Source organism: Poecile atricapillus, chromosome 3 (assembly GCF_030490865.1).
Source record: "Poecile atricapillus isolate bPoeAtr1 chromosome 3, bPoeAtr1.hap1, whole genome shotgun sequence".
NCBI lineage: Eukaryota > Metazoa > Chordata > Aves > Passeriformes > Paridae > Poecile > Poecile atricapillus.
The window spans coordinates 59828659-59851878 of record NC_081251.1 but is presented as its reverse complement, the minus strand read 5'-3'; the positions used below and the strand labels follow the sequence as shown (position 1 = coordinate 59851878).

Here is a 23220-nt window from a genome sequence, read left to right as displayed (position 1 = left end):
CTTCACTAGTAGGTTTGGGGTGGGTTTTTTCCTTCTCTTTGCAGGCTTTAAAAAAAAAGCTTCATTTGTGGTAGAAATCAGCTGTTGCAAGTAGAAGAGGCAATCCCTTAATCTCTGTAACCAGTATTTTTAATTTTTATATTTTTTTCCATCAAAATTGAAAGTCAAATTTACATAATTCTGTGTTTAGAAATGACTGTTCTGGTTTGGGCTGGCAATAAGGAATCCTGATTCAAGCCTTTCCCTTCACTACCTGAAAGTTAACAGTGAGAGGTGTGCAGTAATATACTTGGTACTGAATATTCTCACGGCATCTCATGGAAGGGAAGTGTCTGCTGCCTCACTGCTGCGATACAAGTTCCTCTGTGGCACGCTGAAATGGCATCCAGTAGCTGGGGTGGGCACAGGAGCAGCGAAGCAGGAGCAAATCCGATATATACAGATGAGCTAGAGAAGCTTGTGCAATCACAGGCGTTTATAAAAGGAGATGTCACGGACAGGGCTGCCTGTCTGGCGGTCTCTAAGTAGCTCACATAAAGCTGGGAGCACATGTCACACAGCCACCCACTTGCCCCCCTCATTTTCAGTCAGATAAGTCAGTCTTCACTTCCTCTCCTGAAACCTGCAACATTTATCACTAGAACAATCCGCCTGGCACTCGGGGGTGTGAGGAGTTCACTGCTGTAGAACCTTACTCTTTATTTATTACCTGCATTAGCTGGAAGTTAAGTGTGACTGAGTGACTATAAATTTCAGAGAAGAGAAGAACTTTGGCAATATGTCTCCCGCAGTTATTCAGGGCCATGGGTCAGTTAACAAAGCATCTCGAATTTTATACTTCAGTGGCTTGCCTTTAGGAGGATGTAGATGTGTTTTCCGTCTGCTCACCTCTGAGCGAATGCCTGCGTTTTTCCAGATGATGAGTTTTAAACAGGTGCTGTTTTTAGTTTTCTGTTTTTCTGGTTTCCTGCTGCTTGTTGGTCTGTTGCTGCAGAGGCGATCTCCGGTTGTCTCCTTCCCATATGCTCCTCTTGAGTGCTGGCCTCCACATTTAGGCAGGGAACACGTGGGAGGCAGGCAGTGGTGCAGATGCTGAGGGATCCTGCTTTCTCAAGCTTTTCCTTAAAGGGTATCTTCCCTTCAGCCTTTACCTTTGTCAGCTGATTTTCCTTCTTCTTATCCCTGAAAATCCCTTCCCTTGTGGACAAAGGTTGGTGTCTCCTGAGCAAGTGTCATCTTTTCACCCCAGAACTGCCCGCTGGAATAAACTCCATTTGCTGTGGGTCTGCCCCAGGCTCAGCTCACTTACATAGTGAATAGGAACAGCTCTGTTTGACTGCAAGTCAGAGTGTTCTAAATACTGTATTTAGTATCCCTTTCACTTCTGGACAAGTGCTGAAAGAAGAAAAACACTGGAATCATTGGGAAAGTGCAGCTTCTACTAAAAACTCAATTCTAGGCTTGAAGCCTGTGATTGTCACAGGCAGGGCTGGTTAAACACAGCTCTCTGCCTGTTTCTTTGTTGCAGAGTTGTTGAACCAAGCTGTGAAATCTCAAAAATGTGGTGGATTTGGTTCATATTCTGTGGGTGCAGCACTTGGCCTACTTCAACTTTCTCAAATTGCTACTTGGAAGTGACACTTATCTTGTCAACTCAGCTCAATGCCACAGGCATTGACTGAACTTAATTTCTTTTTATTATTTCAAGCAGAAAGGCCTCCAAACCTATTCAACTCCATCAACTCCAACCCAAAAACTATTACTCTGGAAACTAACAGAAACCCAGGTGTAGGCTCTGTTACATTTTAGAGCTGCAAAGACTTTGCTGTCCCTCTGGCACAAAGTTTGTAATTGCTGTTCTTTTCTCTGCTGACTCAAACCATTTTGAAATTTGCAGGAGATAAAAGTAGTGATCGTGAGGTTCCATGTGTTGGCATAGGTTTGGATACTGTGGAGGAAAAAAGCAAGTGAGGAACAAGTAATTTATAACATCTGTAGGACAAAAGTTAAACTGACCACCTGCATTAATTTGTTCACGTGTGAATGGATATGCAGTTAAAAAAAAATCAGATATGTGGAGACAATAGATTGCAGCAGCAGCCAAAAAAGCAGTTGAAGAGTTTCATGTTCATAATTTTTTCTCTAAAAAATATCTAGAGACTCATTAATCTCCAGTGATTTCCTTATGATCTACTTTTTAAAACATCCCCAAATGGAAATTTATTATCATATGGATGATTGCAAAATTTCCAAAGGAGTCACTCAAATAAGTCAGGTAAACATTTGTCATGCCAAAGAGAAAACAAAACACAACACATATGCAGAGAAAAAGAAACACCTTCTGGGTGTCATATTTATTCTCACTCATATTTTTTAATTAACACACAATGAAAACAAAAATATATTCCCCTCAGTGAGGCACAATCTTAATTTCAATAACAGTTTGGGGTTTTTTTTCCGTTTTTTTTTTTCTTTTTTTATGGACAAATTCCAGAAAAATGGAGGTGAGATCCAATATCTTCCTTTTCCAGCTTTGAACAATTTAGAGCAAATTAAACCATCTACAATATGTGGGCAAGAGCTGTTACTGTTCGGTAGTTCTGCTTGACTTTATAAATGCTTTAACAATTTGTCTGTGTGATAGGAGCTCTTTGGTGAAATGCTCCATATCACCTGTGCTCCCAAGGGCATTTTTAGCACTCGCAGTTTACTACAGCATTTCCTCCTCCTTTGCTTAAGGATGCATATGCGAAGGTTTCTATTTCAGAAACAAAACCACACCTGAAACACAGTGCTGTACTTTTCATAGGGGAATATAAATGTCTGGGTCCTGCAATGTTTGGCACAGTCTTACAGGAATTGTGAAAGGACCAGAGAACATGGCTGAGAGAGCTGGATTTGTTCAGTCTCAACAAGAGGGGGCTCAGGGGAGACCTCATTGCCCTCAACAATTCCCTGAAAGGAGGCTGTAGCAGGTGGGGGCAGTGCCTACAGTGACAGGACTGGAGGAAGTGGCCTTAAGCTGGGACAGGGCAGATTCAGGTTCAATATTAGACAAATTTTTTTCACCACTAGGTTGGTCAGGGATTGGAATAAGTTACCCAGGGAGGTGATGAAGTCATCATCCTTTGGAACCTTCAAGAAGGATCCACAGCCAGGGCTGAATTATGTGATTTAGGGGTTGCAGTGGAAGTGTTGGGTACTTGGCTGGACTGGATAGTCTTGAGAGTCTCTTCCAACCTTGACAGTTCTATGATTCTATGAATGGTTTTGAAAATTTGCAAAAACAAATAAACTGCTATAAACAAATAGTGCTAACAGTCTGGTATAAGTCCTCCTCATCCTCTGAATTGACTACTTGTTGCATGATGCTATATTAGAAGCACAGGAAGGTTTTGCTGTTTTTAATATAAGAAGGAAGTAGTATACACTACAGTATACAACACTGAATTGTGGAATTTGAAAATCATTATAAAAAAATTGTTACTCTTGATTTGATTTATTTGAATAAAACTTTTATCTGGTTTACTGGGTTATAAACAGGAATTCCAGGCATTTACTGTTTTCAGCTTTTCTAGATTTCCCTAGCAACATCTTCTCAGTAAGTTTCAATATTTTCAATCTAGTTATCATCTATTTTAATACTTACACAGATCTATTCTACATAAATATTGAGGACAGAAGCTTATCAGAATTGTGATCCATCAAGTCTGGTATTCTGATGCTGCCATTGGCCAGTAGGAGATGGTATGCAGAAGGAGTGAATTTCTGCAGCAGCAAGAAACCTGTCTTTCATATCATGATGATCTCATCACAATTTCTGATATTTTCTGCTAAGCCTTCTTGGCCTGGTGAACAAGTATCCCTTGAATGGACTAGGAAACACACTTCTTTACTGTACTTCAGTGCTTGGTGTCCCTTCTGTCTATCTCTGGTTGTTACATTGGTGGAACTGTTGAGTGCTTTGTGTTCAGTGGCTAATTTGGAGTTTTTCTTCTTCACTCTTGATTAGACCAATAAACTGAAGACAAATTAAAGAAAGAAGGCGAGTGTGAGACCTACCACAGAAGGCTACATTCAGCATAATAGTTTTCCTTGGTCTTTGCTTCTAGGCATTGTCAGGTTTATATCCCTTTTGCCTTTGGCTTCCTGGTGGCTTGGTTTCTGAAGTTACTGCTCTGTAGGAGATTGATTGCCACACCACAGGCTTGTTTGGATGAATAAGCAACCAGATAACATAAATTTTAGTATGTCAGCTGCATGACTATATAACATGTAGAACCTAGAAACAGGAGTAATTTGTAAATAACTTTTCTTTTTTCTTCCCCCCTTCCTGTCCCTTTTCACCCCCCCTGCCCCCCTCCCTTTCATTTCTGGAAAGCAGGATCAGCAAAAGTCATCATTCACCTCAACTCTGTCAAGTGAAGCATCTTGTTCTCTCTCCTCTCCTGAAAGCACTTTCAACTCCCAAGAATCATCGTCTTCCTTGACATCCAAAGTGGTTTATTCCGAGAGGCAGTCCTGGCTTGACCTGGTTAACAGCTCTGCCACGGAAGAGGGTGACCAGCCTTTGACATTCTGTGTACAGATTCACTCTGATGAGCCACCAGGACTGGTCTGTGGAGATGCAGCAGAAAGCCAGGAAGTCCAGCTTTCTGAATCCAATGGTGAATCCCAAACCTCTTACTTGAGTGCAGATACACATTGTCTAACTGTGCCAGATGCAACAGGACAGCAACCACTAGCCAAAGGTGAGCTAATGAGAGAGATTTTTGTTGCAGAGCCACACAATGTAAGAGTTACGGGTTTCCTTAACTTCCTTTCCCCTTCCTTCCTCTATATTCTTCACTGAAGAGTTTTCCAGTGGCACGTCATTTATAGCATTTAATTTATTGCACATTTAATATATAGCCTAGTGTCTGGTTGGTAGGTAACTTTACAGCTTTTCTCAAATGGTATCTATTTGTTAGATCATAACCTCTGTATATAAATTTAGCATAGACATAATTTTATTAGCAGTCTTTATTTCAATGCAGATATGTTTTATTAGTTAGGATTGAATCAAAATATTAACAAAGTGTGTCACAGAATGAACATTTTAACAAAACTGTAATATGTAGGGAACGGTGAACATGGGGTTAAGTCAATCCAATTTTACAAATATGTGCTGTTGCATTTACTCAAAGTACATACTCCCTATTTGCTTCATTAAACTTCATTGCAATCAAGGGAAAACAGCTGAAATCCTGAATCAGAAAGTCTATTAAGACTGGATTTTGTTTAATCAAATAGGTATCTGCACAGTATCCTCCTACTGAAATGTACTGCTAATTGAAAGGTGGCATGGCTCCAGAATTCGGTCATTGTTACTGTTTGTAATTCTCCTGTGTAGTGAGGAAATATCTCCTGCCTTTTGAGCAAAGCTTCTTCTTTCTGAATTAAAACAGCTGAATCCTAAGAGCTGTTCCTGGCATACAATTATTCTGTGTACAGGGGTAATATATAAGGGAACAACAACATTCCTCTGCCTCATCTCCTCCCATGATTCCAAATCCTTGTAACAATTTGGAGTACTTTTTTGCTGAAAGAGAAGGGTTGTCTCAGCACAATGAAAAAGAAGGTCACATCTAAGAGCTTAGGCTGAAAGTAATGCAGTGGTGGAAAGAAACAGCACTGGAGTTGTTGGGAACTCAGGCTACTTCTTTGTAGGTGAACTTGACACTGGAAGATGACACTATGAGGCACATTAGTTACCTTGTCAGTCCCCTTATGTTTTACAAATAGCAACACTTAGAAAGCTGTCACCCCTTTATGTTGTCGTACCTTTTCTGATTTTACACAAACAAAAAGGACATTAAGAAAAGTAAAGTTTTCATCAAAAGTGACAATTAACTCATTGTTATTTATGTTCAATTTATGTTCACCTACCTTATCCATTTTGTAGGCTTCTCTGCTAGAAAATTCTGCAGCAATGAAGAGCAGAAAAAATTAAAATCCAGAGTGAGCATATATGCTGTTTCAATGTATTGGAATAGAGTGCTGTGCTTTGGGTTACTGTGGAATCGAATTCCCCTGATTCTGGGTTTGCAAGCTGTGAAAAGGCTAGGGCTGGCAGAAATGGAGTCCCTAATGAAAATGTCACAAAGACATATTAAATATGTCTTTACAGAAGTTTTCTGTAATTTTACCTTCTGGGTTAAATTTGATAAAGTAATGTCTTTGGAAAACATTACTGGGGACATTCAAGTGGATTGTTGGAATGTAGATCATAAATGACATAGTGGCTTATATCTGTTGACAAAGATTCAGTGTTTGCTCTTCAGAAATCTAAACTTTTGCTTAGAATATGTTCCTCTGATATTGTCAGAAATCCTGCAATAATGCATAGGTTACTGCTTTCCATTGTAATGTAAGGGTGACAAATACTTTTATGGATTTTTATGTCATAGAATTAGCATGACACATTCATAATAATTTAAAGTACAGTTTGATAGGCTCAATCATACTAACTAATAAAATGGGATTACAATGTAAATCAAGGCACATTTTGGTTACCCCTGCAGTGTGCAAGATGGTTTAATTTTGATAAGCTTATTCGTATCAACGAATTCTTCTGTTGCTCACTGCTTAGCTGATGAGCCACCCTAATGGCAGAACACAGAGCACTTCCGTCCTAACCACAGTGGTGGTCATTGACAGAATCCCAGAAATAGATAATTTCACCAAGACAGTCACTATGGAAACTGTACAACCTCACCAGTTCTTGTCTGCATCATAACCCATTGCTGAACAAGTAAAACATACACCATAAAGAAAGACAGGTTTGTCTTTCCTTTATCAGTCTGCATATTATGGGCTGGGTGTGGAGAGTGCTGCTGTGTGGTCACTGAAAATATTGAGGAAATATTTTGCAAGGAGATTAAGCTACTTCAATTTAATAATGAGGTAGGAAAAGAAGGATTAATATTAACTAATAATTCAGCTCCTAATGAAAGTCATCAAAAAGGATGCAATTCTGTTTCTGTGGCTTATCCCTCAAGAACTTCCCTCTCCAGCTAGTTGGTAAGCATGTGCACAAATACTGTGAGATGAATTCAAGTTGTTGGGTAAAATCTAGCTGCAAATTCTCCTGATTTGCAAAAAACTGGTAAGAACACCCTTGTTATCTGACGCAAAATAAGAAGGCATACGTCAGTACAGTCAGTATTATTTGCTTTAGAGTGCTTCTGAATAGTGCATTTCTGACATGTTTCAGAGTCTCGAGATTGCATCCAGGAGGAGACAAGTCTGTCTTTTGTCAACATTTGTCCTGAAAGTACATGTCCCCTGTGTATAAAGATGGCCCTGCTGTCATCAGAACAGTTATGTTCTTTGATAGATTTTGGTCCCAGTCCCCCACAGAACCTACAGATGTGTCTGTGCTCTCTCTTTCTCCTGGTGAGGATAAAAAACCACCCTGCCACACTGTTTTCTGACCACATTTTTCAAAGTAAAACCACAAGTTGAATTTTTGGTTGTAGCTGATAAGAGCTTTGAGTTGAGGTTAAAATTATCTAGAACTGAAGAGCACTCCTTCTGGACAAAGTCTAGAAAGAGGCTGGAGACCAAGCCAAGAAAAGTTGGTACCTAGAAGGAAGAAAGAGTCGCTGTGGTTTTGTGGGAAGAGCTTACAATGAAAAAGTACAGAAACGGTGAAGAAACCTTAGTGATGAGTTAAACAATGGAAGAAACATTTTTCAGAAATAAATGGATTTTATTTTGTACCTCATAAAAAAAGCTACAGATTCAACTAAATTATGAACGATTATTTTTCCAACAGAAATTATTTAATGAACTCTGCTAAGAAACTGTGAGGTTCTGGTGCAAGGAGCCATAACATGATATTTTTAACAATCTTTCCAACCATTCTCAGTGGTGTTATGAACATTGTGAGCATTAATTCTCTGCACCAGTCACCAGGGAGATGTTACATACCAGAAAGTGATACAAAGAAGGGGAGTTTATCAGTTTTCTCTTTTGAAAGGAGACCAACATTATGCATTCATTTACTTTTTTGGGACTATCTAAGGCTTTGGTGATGCAGCTTGCTACACGCACAGTGACAAAGGATTCTAAGCTGCCTGTGATGCAAAGAAACTGAAAGGCAAACAAGAAGCAGCTGAGAGTACAAACGGCTGTCTGACTACGTGCGCTGTATCCAGAAGCTGGCCTTGTCCACTCCAGGATGGCTAGACATACTCTCCAGCCAAACTCCATCCTTTGTATTTTTTCTGGCAACTATTGGAAGAAAAAGTATATGACTCTGACGCATCACCATTATGATCAAAACCGTAACAGCTAAAGGAAGCCACAGAAACTGAGAGGTTATATAAGAAAATAGGAATGTGTGTTTCTATTTATTTAGGTGTCTGCTATTATAGCAGTAAGATCCTTCTTCCTTGCATTTTCTGAGGGCTTCATGATCACATGAAATTAGTGCATCTTGGCAAGGCATTCTTATTTTACCACTTCTGGTTTATTTTACCTTAGCTCACAGTAGCTGTGGAAGATCTTGAGTGTGCTGGTATTTTCAAACCTGGACAGCTTTTCAAATATGTCTTGGATTTTATCTGGGTTGGTTTTGTGGGAAGGAGTTGGTTAAATAGGAGCTGGATCCATTCAATTCCTTCTGTTCTCACTACTGACATCCTCTTCCTCTCTGGAGTCTGCCTGTGCCAGTAATAGCCAGAACAGATCCTCTGGTGTGCTCTGGCCCCTTTGTTCCCTCTGCAAAAGTCATAGCAAATAGTTAGATCATGGCTAAGACTAGCTGAGAAATGTGCCTGTGGTGAGAATAACTGTGCAGAGAAACAACTTAAATAATTATTCTGTTTGTCATCAAAAAAGCTTTAGAAATCACAGTGAAAACTATGGTGTTTTCTGAACCCTATTTATGTTGTTTCCATTTCCGTCAATTTATTAAAATTCTGCCCCTCACTGCTGAGTCTACTATACTGTCAGACAACAGCATCTAATTGTTTCTGATAACATAGCTTTCCTATTATTTTCTTCCAGTCTTTCCTCCGTTAGTTCTGCATTTGCCAGTGAGGAGTTTGCCTGAGTTATACTCACCTAATTGAATTTTTTTTCTGTATTTTCTATTCCATAATTATGTGGGAAATGTAATTTCCCTGAGGTGACTTCATATTCTCATTGGAAAGTATACTACCACTATGAAGAAGGGCTAGGGGGGTGGATAGTAGGTAAGGGCAAAAATAATTTATGACTTTTTTCTCTCTACTCTTCCCAGTCTTGGGTGTATGTGTTCTCTACCACTGGCATCAAAAATGTTAGCGGAATCAGAAACAGAGGTGCTGGCAAAGCCACAAGAAGCTCATAAGAGTAGTAAGTACAGGAGGAAGAAGCAGAATATTTTTTCCCTGGGATTAATACACAGCTGGGGGTCTGTGAGATCTCAGTTACAGAATGGGAGAACAAATATTTACATTTCAGATAAATTTAGTCAGACATGTTCTGTGGGAGGTGGTTTTCAATGCAAAATGCCCCTTCTACCAAACATTTCCAATTCCTATATCTTTACCACTGGGAAACAATCAACTTTATTTTTCACAGCTGCTTTTTGAAAGTTCTGGAAAATTTCACTTGCATAGGCCTAAAGAGCATTGAAGTTGAGATTTCAGACAAGCTTCTGTATTGAAGCTCCAAGATGAGGAGACTCAATATCTTAGTCTTCATATCTGTCTCCAGCTTGTGGCAAGTTGACTGACAGCAGAGTGGAAGCTGAAAACTGAGGAGGTGAAGAATAGGCATGTTGACCTTCTGGGAGTTTGTTCCTGTCTGTGATACCTCCTTTTAGAGGAAATTCCAGATAAATGGCATCAAACCTCAGAATTGCGTTTTAGTTCCCCTAAATCAGAATTTTTCAGTTCCTACAATACCTCTCCCCCTTTCAGATTTACAGCATTAATCTAGTGCATTCAGTGACAGCTTCAAGCCTGCAAAATGTGGGCTTTTTCTTTCTGACCTTGGCTCAGGGGTACTCAGGTACACTGAAGGTAAAATTCCAGATAGATAACAGTCTGGCCTCAGTTTATAGAGGTTTGTTGGCAGACATATGCTTTGTCACCAGCAGCACTGTTCTACACAAACACACAATATTAGGATACTCTTTGATTTGTAGTTGAAATTCGTCAAAGATGGAGACAAAAGTGCTGTGTAACCCATACCTGGCACTCCACAACCTGTAAGTTCCACTCACCCTTGTTTTTCAGCAGCTTGCTAAAATTCCATTTAGTTACTTTATTACAACTTCCTTTATCCACCTGATATGAAGAATCTGACATATTCCTTTCCCTTTGAAATTACCTGACCCTGATTAATCTCTTGGAGGATGAGAAGGGTGGAAAAATAAGAAACAGGAAAGGACTTTCTGGTAGCAGTCTTGAAAGTCTGCAGGAGCTGAGTACACTTTCCTGGGCAAGTGCATCATCTGGGAGCCTTCTCCTGGGTTTTTCTGACTTTGGCTTTGTCTTTTCTGTGCTGAGTCTTACTGTGCTCCTTACAGTTTCCCATGAGTGCACGGAAGATATCAGAATGTTTCGCCTGGCTGAAGAGTGTTCACTGAAGCTGTTTTCTCAGGCTTGCTGCTTTGTAACCCTTTTAGGGCACTAAAGAAGGTCATGAGTTAGCCTCAAAAGGCGTCTGGAGCAGGGACCTTAAATGCCCTGTGGGTTGACTTTATCTAAAAGTTGCTGAACAGGATTGAAGCAACTTATTTTTTTTTTTTCTTCATACATCGTCTTTTTTGGATAGCTGATAAAAATCAATTTATTTCTCACAGTGTTACTATGCACAGTTGTGGTGGGTGATGTCTACAGCATAGTTGAGCCAGTCCTGTGCAGAAGCTGGCTAATGAAACAAGCAGCTGCTTTATCCCAAGAAAGCAGGCAGGAAACTAGTTATTATGAGCCTCATGGCATGTGCCAACAGCTTTCAGGAAATACTACTGCTGTGTATTATGCCTTACACTTCCATTTTTTTTTCTGTTTCCTGCAGCTTGTTAAATATACAACAGTTCTCCTTTTCCTCCTCCAGCAATGTACCAGTGTTGGAAGTAATATTTATTTTTTGTTAAGTTACAGTAGGCTTTTTATAATCCCACAGTAGTGAAGAATAGGCCAGAAACACAGTGAAGGCAAATATTTGCAGCATATCATAAACCTTTCTCGTAACCTAAATATTTAGAAAGAACAGAGATGTAGGAGGATGCTGTTCTTTATAAAACATGGAAAAGATAAGAAGCAGCTTCCATAGCATGTTGACATATTGCAGAAGTCTTTTTGCAGCAGCATGAGTGAGCAGAAGGCCTTGTTCCTTTTGTTCAGAATATATTCGCTGACTGCAGATGATTTAGAAAAGTAAATGTTTACTTTAAGAGAAAAAAGTGCCCAGCCAGTTCAATGGGAATAGGAAGGACTGCAGTTGAGAAGGACTAACACCAATACTGCCAGTAATACACTTGATTAAGTGTTATCCAAAGTGGATCTTGAGGGATTCATTAGCACCCTGAAAACAGCAATAGCTGTAAGACTTTCCTTTAGAGCTCACTGAAGCCCTGGGGACTGATGGACAAGAAGTGAGTTGCGCAGTCTGATGCTAAAATTGGCCTTCTGCTAAAACACCCCTGCATATGCCCAGCACATTTTTAGTTTCTGTCTGTTCATTTTTGTTTTATTCTGAGAAATGCCTTTGCTTCAATTTCCATCTTATTTTGTGCTATTCTTGGCTGTTTACTCACTCTTCCTTTCGTGGACTCTCTGCCTTGGAAATGGTCTTGCAGCTTGGGAGCCATCAGAATAATTAAGGTGGAGATAATCAAGACTTTGCTGTGAGGCCTTCCTTACAAGTAAATTCTCTGCTGCTGTCTGTGAAACTCAGGGGCAAGACATTGAATGCACCAAGGGTTCTTTCTTTAGTATGTTTTCTAGGGACTTTCTCTTGGGGCCCCTGAAATGTTTTTATGTTTCTTTTAATTGCTAATTTTTTTTTAAACTTTGTTTTCAATAATTACCAAAAACCTGGTGATGAATCAGTACACCAAAGAGAATTTGCCCTGTGAGTTAGAAGCATACCTGTGAGGTAGAAGCATAATTCACTGTGTGCAGCATGCAGGGAGGGGTGAATGGGTGTAGATGTGATCAGAGTTGTTTCATTCAAACATAGAGCTACTGACAGTTGTTTGAAGTCTGTGATATATTCAGAGCATTAAAGCAGCACTCTGTGCATGGAGATTCAGGCTCACATCTGTTTGGATCATAACCTGATTCTTAACAACATTGTGAGTTTGGAAGTATGTCTTTCTCTTAGGCATTATTAGCCTAGAAATTACCCTAATTGCCCTTAGTTTTAACTCTAATACCATTATTTTTTGAGTTGGTTGAGAGTCTTCCTGATGGCTGAACATACCTTTTCTGTTATCTGCTGTCACATTCATGTTCTCATACCCAGTTTATTCTTTTCTTTGCAGACCAGGAAAAATGTGATGATGATGATGAGATGGAGAGGCTTTACAAGTCATTGGAGCAAGCAAGCCTGTCTCCCATTGGGGATCGTCGACTGTCAACCAAGAAGGAGCTTCGGAAGTCATTTATCAAGCGCAGCAAAAACCCCTCCATTAATGAGAAACTCCACAAAATTCGAATGCTGAACAGCACATTAAAGGTGAGTTTGCAGATCTTGCCAAGGGAAAAGAGAGAAAAAAGCAGTTTGGCTGAAAAAGAAACAGTATAGACTTCAGCCAAACTAATTACATATTTACTGAAAACCCCAAGGAATTTTGTTAAGTTTTTTAATTTTTTTTTTCTGCTTCATTGTGAATACTGATCTGCATTATGTTGTTCAGTTTGAACTGGAAGCAGAGGCTATGGCTCAGGAGGGACTCTTCTTGCAGAAGTTCCAGCCAATTTGGAAAATTTAATAAAGAAAACTCTTAGTTAACTGTAAAACTTGCAAGCTCAGCTAAATGCAATAAACAGGGGAGCCTTAAAAAAGGAAGAGCAGACAAAGTACATTGATGATAAAGGACTTGAAAATGACCCTGAGCCAAAAAAACTTTTCCTTATGTGATTATCAGAGAATGTACAGGATGTGCCAAAGCTATGTAAAGACCTCCTGTAACTAAAATATTTTTAATAACAAAAGCATCCTGCTTTTATGTTGGAAATGTATCACGAACTGGAGGGGTGCAGGGGTTCAGGAGATGTTCCATGAAAGAGATGGTAAATCTGTGTGGAATATGGGAATTTATGAAGTGGTTTATTTGCCAGAATCAAGTGTCATGGGATTTCAAAGCCTGCTTCTGAATGGTACTGAGGGAAACAAAAAGCTTAACCATAGCCTTTATATTGTAAGGAGGAGAAAATAAATGCAAACTTGGGGCTTCACTTGTTTCTCTTCGTATGCATTAGAAGCAGGAATTGAGTATCTTGTTTCAAATAGATGTATTTGGCTTCAGGCACTGTAAGCTGGAGAAATGCATGCAAAATCGTTGGACTTGATGATCTTAGAAGTCTTTTCCAACCTTAGCAGCTTTATGATTCTAAAAACTTATCCTGTCAGCACAATCATTGGTTTGATTTTTAGTTGCAATGGGAGTTTTAGGTTTGGCACCTCAGCCTGTATTGAAATTCCTGAAAAGTACAATTGTAAAGGGAATTGGGAAGAGAGACAATCTTCTTGGCTCCATATGAGACCTGGTGAAGTCTCTTCTTAGTACCAAAGAGTTTTCAGTGATGTGGCAGTGACTACAGAAGTACTCATTTGCATCATTAATAAAGTGAGCCCCCCACACAGCAGAAAGTTAGTTTAAAAATATGCCAGTTTTATAGGATAGAAAATTATGTACAGAAACATTCTGCAAGGATTTCTCTGACAGGAGCCTCACTAATAAATCTAAGAACCAGGTAGTGCAAAATGGAGTTGTGCTTTGTGAGACAGTCACTTTCATTAGTATGGGGTTGAACGGAAGCCTTAATGTCAGACACAAGCAAGGTGGTGCATTGATGGTAACAGTGAACTGATTTAGCATGGGAGCATTATAAGAGTTGCAGTTAACTTAGGCTTGTCTAACTCTTTTATTAATACGGAAAAATTAGTTTTGGAGTGTTCATCTCTTTGGAGGGTTTTTTGATTTTTTTTTTTTCTTTCTTCAAACTAAAAAACTGGAGTATTGACAAGACAAATAAAAAAGCACAAGCACTTCTTCATAATCACAGTTCTGTACACAGCAGTATTTAAGTTAGCCTGTCTGAAAGTCAAGTCCCTACAGTAGGAAAGTGCCATATTCTTTACATCAGTGGAATTATGAGCTTTTAAAGTCAATTTTCTTAATGTATAATATAAGACATAAGATAATTGGAACTTATATACTGAAAATTTAAAAATCAGGAGTTTTTTGCTTCTGATCCATATGTACTCTGCTTTAATTAAAACCCTATTAGTTTGAGAAGTGATTTATGCAAGTCTCAATGCAATTTTAATTTTAGACTTTTGACTCCACATATTTAACAACAGATTAATGTTGCTGCCACAATTTATCATTAACAAAACATGCTTTGAATACTTTAGAAGAGAGGGAAGCTATGTGTAAGTGCATCACAGTTTTAGTGAATGTAGGAAATAGTTTTAGTGCTACAGGAGAAATTCCATGGCATGACTTTTTGCTGCCAAGTTTGTCCAATAGAAATACTCCTCTCCCTTCCCTCTCCTTATCTCCTCTCCTCTTAAGCTAACTGCACATATCCCTGCATCAATGTCAGAAGTCTCCTTAAAAGGGCTGGCACTGTGTCTTGAGGGTAGGATGTGTGTAAAATACACTTGAACAAGCTTTTGGGTTTAAAAAGCAGATAAAGAGTCACAGAGACTGGAGCAGTTGAAGCTTCACTAGAGTGTAAGTGGGATATGGGTGTATAAACAGCTGATTGATGCTATCAGAAGGTGAAAGAATTGTGTGGGAGTACTTTCAGGGTGTTTTCAAGGCAGCCACCAGCACAGGGTGTCCTTGGGTGTGATGAATGGGTGGCAGCAGGAGAAGATGGCTACAACTATTCCATCACTTTCCCACAGACTGGAAGGAGGCAGCGTGGAAAAAGTAGTCAAGTTTTGTTAGTGCAGCATGGTGCTTCCTTAAGAAATTATCCCTGCTCACTGAGGCTTCTCTATCCTGTGGTCCATTGCATGGATAGGCAATATGGGCTGGAAAAGCAAAGTAGTTTGTTATGCCACAACATGTGAGGACATCAAAGAATATCAGTGTGTGAAAGGAGGGTGTAATGAACACAGAGCCAGGCTATTTTCAGTGGTGTTCAGTGACCAGGACCAGAAGTGATGGGTTCAAACTGAAACACAGAAGGTCACCAAGCACAGGTTGTCCAGAGAAGCTGTTGAGTCTCTATCTTTGGAGATATTCAAGTCATCTGCACACAGTTCTAGGCTGTTTGCAGTAGGTGGCTCTGTCTGAGGAAGGGTTTTGTATCAAAAGACTTCCAGATGTCCCTTCAAAGCTCAACCATTCTGTAGTTCTGTGACATAGACTCAGAGTCCCTGCATCCATCACTGCTCACATCTTACAAGTGAACCAGGGTGCCTGCAACAAATGGTCTGAGCTGCTCTTGCCTAAAAGTAGATACTTGATTTATTAGCAGTAGCTGGTGGTAGATGGCAGCCACATGTACTGTAGCCACTCTACTGCCAGTGCACAAATTATATCCAAAATTATGTTCAGTCCAGCTCCCAGAGAAGAGACATTTATTACATGGAATAAGTGTTTTTTTGAGAAAGTTAGAACTGAAATAATTACAGAATATTACAGAAATAAATGTTTTTGTGTCTAGCTTCATGCAAGTACTGTCTTGTTGAGAGACAGCATAATAATGTGCAAATTTCCCATTCTCTCATCAAGTTTTGTTAAGAAGCCTATAAAAAAAAATCTAGATGAAATCATAACTTACCTTTAACTGGAAAGATTTTTTGCTGTTAAACATAACTTTGATGACCTATGCCCAAAAAATGGGAACAAGCTGCCAGGAGGATGGGTAATTGGATGTCTCCTTGTGACATGACTCTATTTTTCTCAGACTTTTTGTTAGGGACAATTGTATCAACATTTTCTGTGGAAATAATGCCTTGTTCTCTTCCTAGTGTAAGGAGCATGACCTGGCCACAATTAACCAGTTGCTAGAGGACCCAAAGTTGACAGCAGTGAAGTACAGAGAGTGGAGGAGCACAAACATCATGCTGGTCCAAGATATTTATCAGCAGCAGGAGGTCCAGGACATGTCCACCGAGAATAGTGAGGAGCAAGAGATGACTCCACAGCCAATCACTGAAAGTGCTATTTGATCAGTGGCACATGGCAAGATTTTTCTCCACGGGTCTTCATGTACAAGCAATTTAAGCTGCTGTATCTTGAGGCTTGTTTTTTGCAAGTGTGCTTTGAAAGGAAAACAACCCATTCTCCAAAGTTTTGAATGCTCTTGCAGAACTTACTTAATGTCAAAAGGGCAAGTTTCTCAAACTTGCCCAAGTTCCCCAAAAAAGCATGCCTGAACGTGGCCTGCATATGTAAGAAGAGTATTTAACAAAGCAGCAAAGAATGTTTTTTCAGTTTTTGGAGAAGAAAATTATAAGTGTCCAGCTCCTGGAGGACACTGAACTATGTAATATGTCCTGTATAAATATGAGATCCTTGGGATTGTTTTAAGCATACAACTTACCTTGAAATGAAGCTAAACTGATACCAACAGGATGTAGTCTACTCTACCTTTTTACCCTCTAAGTTAACCTGATGTATACATTTTCATCTCTGTACCCATTTACTTTCACCACTCTACCAGTTGAAACTGAGTCAAATGGAAGAGTAATAATGCATGAGTTGATACTGTAGACAGCTGCCAGGCACCCAGTTTGGCCTCTGCCTGATGTTTTATGAGTTTCAAATTTATATACAGTTCAGACCAAAAAGGTACTGTCTTTCTACATGAAGAAGAGTTCTCTCCGTTTTTGCTAACATGTAATTTACTCTTCAGTGAGACAAGTTTCAACTTTTCTTATGGACTTGGCAGAATTCCTTGGAAGATTATGTTCTTCTTTCTTATTGTTGACAGATGGGAGTATATAAGGTACAAGTTCATCCCAGAGTCCAACTTAAGGAAGGTGATCATATTCACAAGGCAGAAGCTAAACAACTAAACTCCTAATGTGGACTTGGAAGTGTAAAACAAAGCTGCAAATATTTTTGTAAATATATGTGATTTTATGGCTTATATGAATGTGACTATGTACTGTATAGATGTTTTATTTATATATTTATATATGCTAAATTTCCTAATATAAATAGGCACATGTGGACCAAACCCACTCAGCTGTGAGTGCTTACAGGTTGACTTGAAATGCCTCTTTATTTTGTGTTCCACTGTAGATCACAGTAATGGCTCTGCAGCTGAAACTACCCTGAGACAGCTGCTGTGACTCTTCTGCTTTTCTAGCTTTGAGTTTTAGATGAAGAAAATCTGTACAACTTAGGGCCTGAAAAAAGCTTTCTAGAAAGTTTCAAGATTTCCCTTTCAGGAAAAAAAAATTGGTTTTGCTGCAGGTTCATGATTTTTTGGCTTCATTGCTCTCAGTACAAGGTTTTAGGGTTTTGTCTTCCCCTCTTCTGCAGTATAAGGAACTTTTCAGAGCCCAATTTTGAAAAGCAAATATTAGTCCACCATTCCCAAATTAATGCCACTACATGAACTGTGACAATCTGCACTTCTGTTGCTATTTCATAAAGATATTCTTTGTCATTAGTTTTCAATGCAGTTTATCATTTAAAGCAAAATACACTGTAGAGATGCAGCCATATTCATCTGTCTTTATACATTTTATGTTTTATCATAGCTTGATTGAGAAAACAAAAGATAATGGTGTTAGTGGGAGCATATGAAACCTTTTCCACCAGTGTCGTAATTAGTTTTACTGTTGACGTTGTGTTTTTAATATTCAGCAGCTTTTATTTTAAAATAGAGGCAAGGAAATAGATGAAAAATGACTAAATGGGGAAGCAGACACAAAACCCTGGATGGTTAAAAAGCCATTTTTTTCAGGAAATCATCATATGAGCAGTGATTTCCTCACTTCACTAATTCTAACTAGAAGTTAAGCAAGCTTAATACCTGGTGCAATTTGGTTTGGAGTAATTGCTTTTTTTTTTTTTTTTTTTTTTGGTTTGTTGTTTTTTTTTTTTTAATAATTCTTCCACCATTCCCACTGAAATGTTGTCAATTAATTTCTGAGAGCACCCTGAAAATTAGGAGTGTAGGGATTGACCTGCTCGGTCCATTTCATTTTTAACTGCCTGGTGCTAAGTAATTAATAAATATTTGAAGTCAAATTGCATGTACATTTTCTATCACACATGCCAAGTTTTTCATGAAACAAAGCATGTAAACACCATTTTCCTTCAAAAGCATCTTCACTTAGATGTTGAAAAGAAGAACATGCTTAAGTGGCCTGTTGAGCTGGGCCAAACAAGTCAGTGCCTTTCAGTTCTGGGCAAAGTCTGAGCCAACTCCATTTACTGAAGTAGATTTGCAGGATACAAAGAAAAGCCTACGGGGCCTGTACATGTTGTGCTGTCTCTTTTCACACTTATGCACTTGTATAAGCATACACAAAACAGCTTTCCCAATTCTAGGGACAAAGAGATGGCCTTGGACTGCCCAAACTCTTCTATAGGTTCTGACAGATTACATAGCCTAAAATTGCTTTTGAATTACTCTCCTTCAGATGGTCAATAGATATTTATTGTTGAACTATTGAGGTTTTGGACACCTGCTGAGACTGGCCTCTACTTCTGCTTAGAAAAGAACAGAATATTCATGAATGGGGTGGGTGACTTCAATCCCAGTTATAATTTTAACAAATTTCTTTGTTCAAGAAAACAAAAGTATGGGTTTTATGCAAATACTGTGCAGGAAGTCTAACTCCACTCTCCTCAGCTACTATTTAGACTCAAAATAATGGAAAGCATGAAAAATGCGAAGTGAAAATTGCAGTGAAACAGGATTAATTTTCTGGCATTGCTAATTACTGTGACAGTTTTGCCTGGGTTTATCACAGGGGGCTGCCCAGCAGCGTGAAAGCCATAATCAGAGACAGAATTACGCACAAGCTGACAGCTACAGCGGGGAGCCACCTCAACAGGAGAAATTTGGACAAATCTGCTCTCTGCTCAGTGATGCTTGGAGTAACTGGTATTTCTTGGTCTGGATTTGGAAGACCTGCACTATTGACTCATAGCACAGGGAGCTGTGCATCCCTAGTGTGTGAATATCAAGAAGTCTTTAACCATCTGCCTCAAGGGACATGTTTTATATACTTTTTTGGGAGAAAGTATGTGTGTGTGGATATGTGCACATGCACAATTTTTCCTATGTCATTAAAGCCAGTTGGCGCAGCAAGTCCAGCAATGGAGATTTTGGAATTTCTGGTAACAATATCTAATTTTAACTGTTTCTGCAGCTTTTCTGGAAATTGGATCTCTCTGTTCTGGTGATGTACATCTCATGAGATACCAGAATGAGGTGGGATCACATTTCCTTTCCTATGATGGAAGAGATCATGTGGGTATTGTGAATAATTTTTACATGGAGCTCTGATGATTCAGTCAGTACTAGGGTTTCACCTTGTCATGATTTGTAAGTGCAGCTGGAGATGAAACACCATGCAGCTGCTTCCCCCTCTCTTTTCCTTCCCAATTCCTGTGTAATGGGGAGCAGAGCTGAGGTAAAACTTGTATGCTGAGACAAGAACGGTTTCATAATTTAAAATAAAGTAAAATACAGCAACAATGGTAGATGATAATGATAATGATAATAAAAAGGAAAGAAACCCAAACAAGTGATGTACAATGCATTTGCTCACCACACACTGACCTGTCAGACCCCACTTCCCAAGCCCAGATCAGGTCCCCCTTCCAGGTAGCTCCCCCTGGTTTTGGATATTCCATATTCCTGTGGTATGGAATATCCCTTTGGTCAGTTTGAGTCACCTGTCCCAGCTATGCTCCCTGACAGTTTGGTTTTGTGTGTATTTCCTCACTGGCAGAGAACAAGACAAAGAAAAATATCCTTTACTTAGGATAAACACGACTTAGCAAAAAACCAAAACACCAGTGTGTGATCAGTACCATTCTCATTCTGAATCCAAAACACAGCACTGTAACAGCTACTGAAGAATAAATTAAATATACCCTAACTGATACAAGGAATAAACAGGAATAAATAATGTGCTGCTTCTCTTTTTTTACAAATAATTTGAATTTTGGAGGAAACCAAAATATATTCAACATATTGAGAGAAAAGGCAGGTTTGGGACAGTCAAGGAGGGAGGGAAAGAACAAAAATGGTATTTTATTTAAAACTCTGTGGAAATTCAGAAATTAAAATTATTTCTAACTTGGAAAAATTGTGGGTGTGTTATGTCTATTGTGTAAACCTGTAAGCTTACATGTCTATTACAGATTTAATATGGAAACCTGTATTTTTAAACTTTTCAAGTAGCAAAGGAGCCCATGTAAGCATACTTCTATGAGGGAAACTCCATGTAGTGTGATTGGGTTTTGGGCTTTGAGCTTTATTTTACTCCTTTGCTTGTTTAGTCATACAAAAGGAACTAATTGTAACCAACTGTAACCAAGAGAGGGCCTGAGTTTACTTCATTTATATGAGACACGTCTTTCTTCTAACAGGAAGCCAAAGTGGTTTTCTTACAGTAGTAGAGCCAAAGTGGAATTTCCTGTTTTGTGTGGGGCATTTCAAAGCAGCAGACATTTTAAGATGTCAGTGAGCGTTTCCTTGATGCTCGAAGATTCATCCCATTTTGGTTTGTTTCAAGCTGCAATATTATTGAATTTTTTAAAAATGTCCTTCATTCTGAATTGAAACAAAATTTGAGGTGAAAAAAAGAAACTAGAAGAAGCTCAGAGCTAAGATCATGCTGAAATTCATATCTCTGCATAGGGTAGTAGGAGCTGAGCTTGCCAAAAGCTAAGCATTTCAACACTGAAAAAAAATTGTAAGGTGTTGAAAGCAGTACTACATTCCTTGAAATTTGCTATGAGAAAAATTCCAAGACCTGTCTGCTCTGGAAAAATGAATATTTTCCTAATTTATTTCCTCTTGATAAAAATCCAAAGGGAGTGGTTTATAAGGTGTTGCAAGATGAAATATGCACGTTCACTGATAGCTCAACAACCCTTAATCTATGATCTGGAAATGGTTGACTTTAGATGACTCAGCCTGTAACAGAGAAAATCCATTTCTCTGGGAAAACACTGTAGCTACCAGTGTCTGAAGCTTATGTACCCCATCTGATCCATATGAGGTCCATTTTGAAGATGTAGGTGAATACCATTCTATAGGGCAAATAGTTTGTGTCATCATACCATAGCTTAGGAACCACTCCCTGTGTCCTAGGTCCTGTGTCCTAGGTCCTTAGGACCTGCCCAAATTATTCTGACTCTTGAAGTTGCTTAGGGCAATTTTATCTTTTCCCAACTAAATAGAAAGAGGATATGAAAACACATCTCTCACTCCCACATGAAGAAAAACTAGCACTAGTCTAGCAGAGGTTAATGTGAGTCACCTTACTTACGAGTGTTTAGCAAAATAACTCACCTGGTGAAAAGCCATTTGTGCATACAAATAACAGTGCTCTTGTGCTGAGCTTTCAGGGCTGAGGACTGACCCAAAGGAAGAATGGGTGTGTCTATCCTGCCGTGCTCTGTGCAGAGAGGAAAAGCCATGCACAGAGGAATATTTGCAAGGACTTCTATCAGGCAGTGGCAGGGCTTGCAGCACCACAAAAGTACATGGAATCCAAATTCAGTACTTTATCTACTGAGTATTTTTTGGTTTTTTCTTCACTGGTTTAAAACTCACAGCACAATGTTGGCATTCAGTGCTGCCTTTTTATTGCTTGTTGCCTACACGTGTGAATTGATTTTCATGGAATGATACACACATCTTGCAGAACGAGAGCCTTGTGTTTGCACTTGTCAATTAAACACTGAAATGAGAGAATATTTTGCTCAGCCTTTTTTTTTCTTTTTATTTTCACTGCAGATTTTTCAGTTTGCTGCTATAAAATAGAATATATAAAATCATTTTTTGCTGGTGTTTTATACAAGCAATTTCTGTGTGGGACTAATATTATTATTAAGTTGTATAATCTGGAACCAGGAAGAGTCAATGAATGGTTTGACTGAGGAATGCCCTCTTAAACTGCTTTTAAATTAGTTAACTCTATTTAATTGGTTATTGTAGGCACCCTTTAGGAAGATTAATCTCTTCTGACAGGTATTGAACATGACGAGATTTTTTTAAGCTCACAGAGCAGCCTGTTTCAATTAAAAGAAGATAGGTATTTTTGTTGAAAGGGTTTCAGGCTGGATATCTGGTTGGATAGGCCAGCCAGCCAGCAGTATGGTGAAGGTGTGACTCCTAGGAAATGAGCTTGTCCTAAGGAAAAAAGAAGGAAAAAAGAAGGAAAAAAGAAGGAAAAAAGAAGGAAAAAAGAAGGAAAAAAGAAGGAAAAAAGAAGGAAAAAAGAAGGAAAAAAGAAGGAAAAAAGAAGGAAAAAAGAAGGAAAAAAGAAGGAAAAAAGAATGAAAAAAGAATGAAAAAAGAATGTCCCTGTCTCTGTCCCCTCTACTCCCCTAACCTCCTACATGTTCCCACTGCTTGCCTTGGGCTAATCAGCTCATCATTTGGCACCTCTGTCTGCTCAGCCAAGTCAGGCAGCGGGGAACAAGCTGGATACTCATCTACAGGGATGATAACTAAAATTGCCTTATGGAGAGGTTCAGTGCCTGACAGAACCCTCAGAAGGGATGCAGCTGGATTCTGCAGGCAGAAGCAGAAGGAGAGAGAACTGTGTAACTGGGAGGGAAGAGGGGGACTTTTTCCTTCCAGAAGTAGAGCATTAGCTTGGCTCAGATTCCCATAAAGTTATACCTTTGCTTCCACCAATGATTTCTATTTTTTCTCCCTGCTAGACAGGGAGTTGTGAAGACAACCTGAGGAAACAGTTCTCATGTGATCTCAGCCTGTGCTCCTGCTTTCACTGCCTAATGCACGGCCAAGCATTTGGTTTCTGGGCCTGAAAACAAAACTGTAC

The 23220-nt window shown here is 39.1% G+C and overlaps 1 protein-coding gene across 3 annotated transcripts in view; it reads left to right on the top strand.

Moving 5' to 3' along the window:
• Positions 1 to 18281, top strand: part of IPCEF1 (interaction protein for cytohesin exchange factors 1) — a 78642-nt gene extending 60361 nt beyond the window's left edge. For 2 of the 3 annotated variants that reach the window (XM_058834530.1, XM_058834532.1), the window contains 3 exons: positions 4382 to 4751; positions 12527 to 12720; positions 16198 to 18281. In XM_058834530.1, the coding sequence (XP_058690513.1) occupies positions 4382 to 4751; positions 12527 to 12720; positions 16198 to 16398 (765 nt within the window). In that variant the 3' untranslated portion in view covers positions 16399 to 18281. The remainder of the gene's footprint in view (positions 1 to 4381; positions 4752 to 12526; positions 12721 to 16197) is intronic. The other variant, XM_058834531.1, reaches the window with a different exon arrangement.
• Positions 18282 to 23220: the final 4939 nt, after the last annotated feature.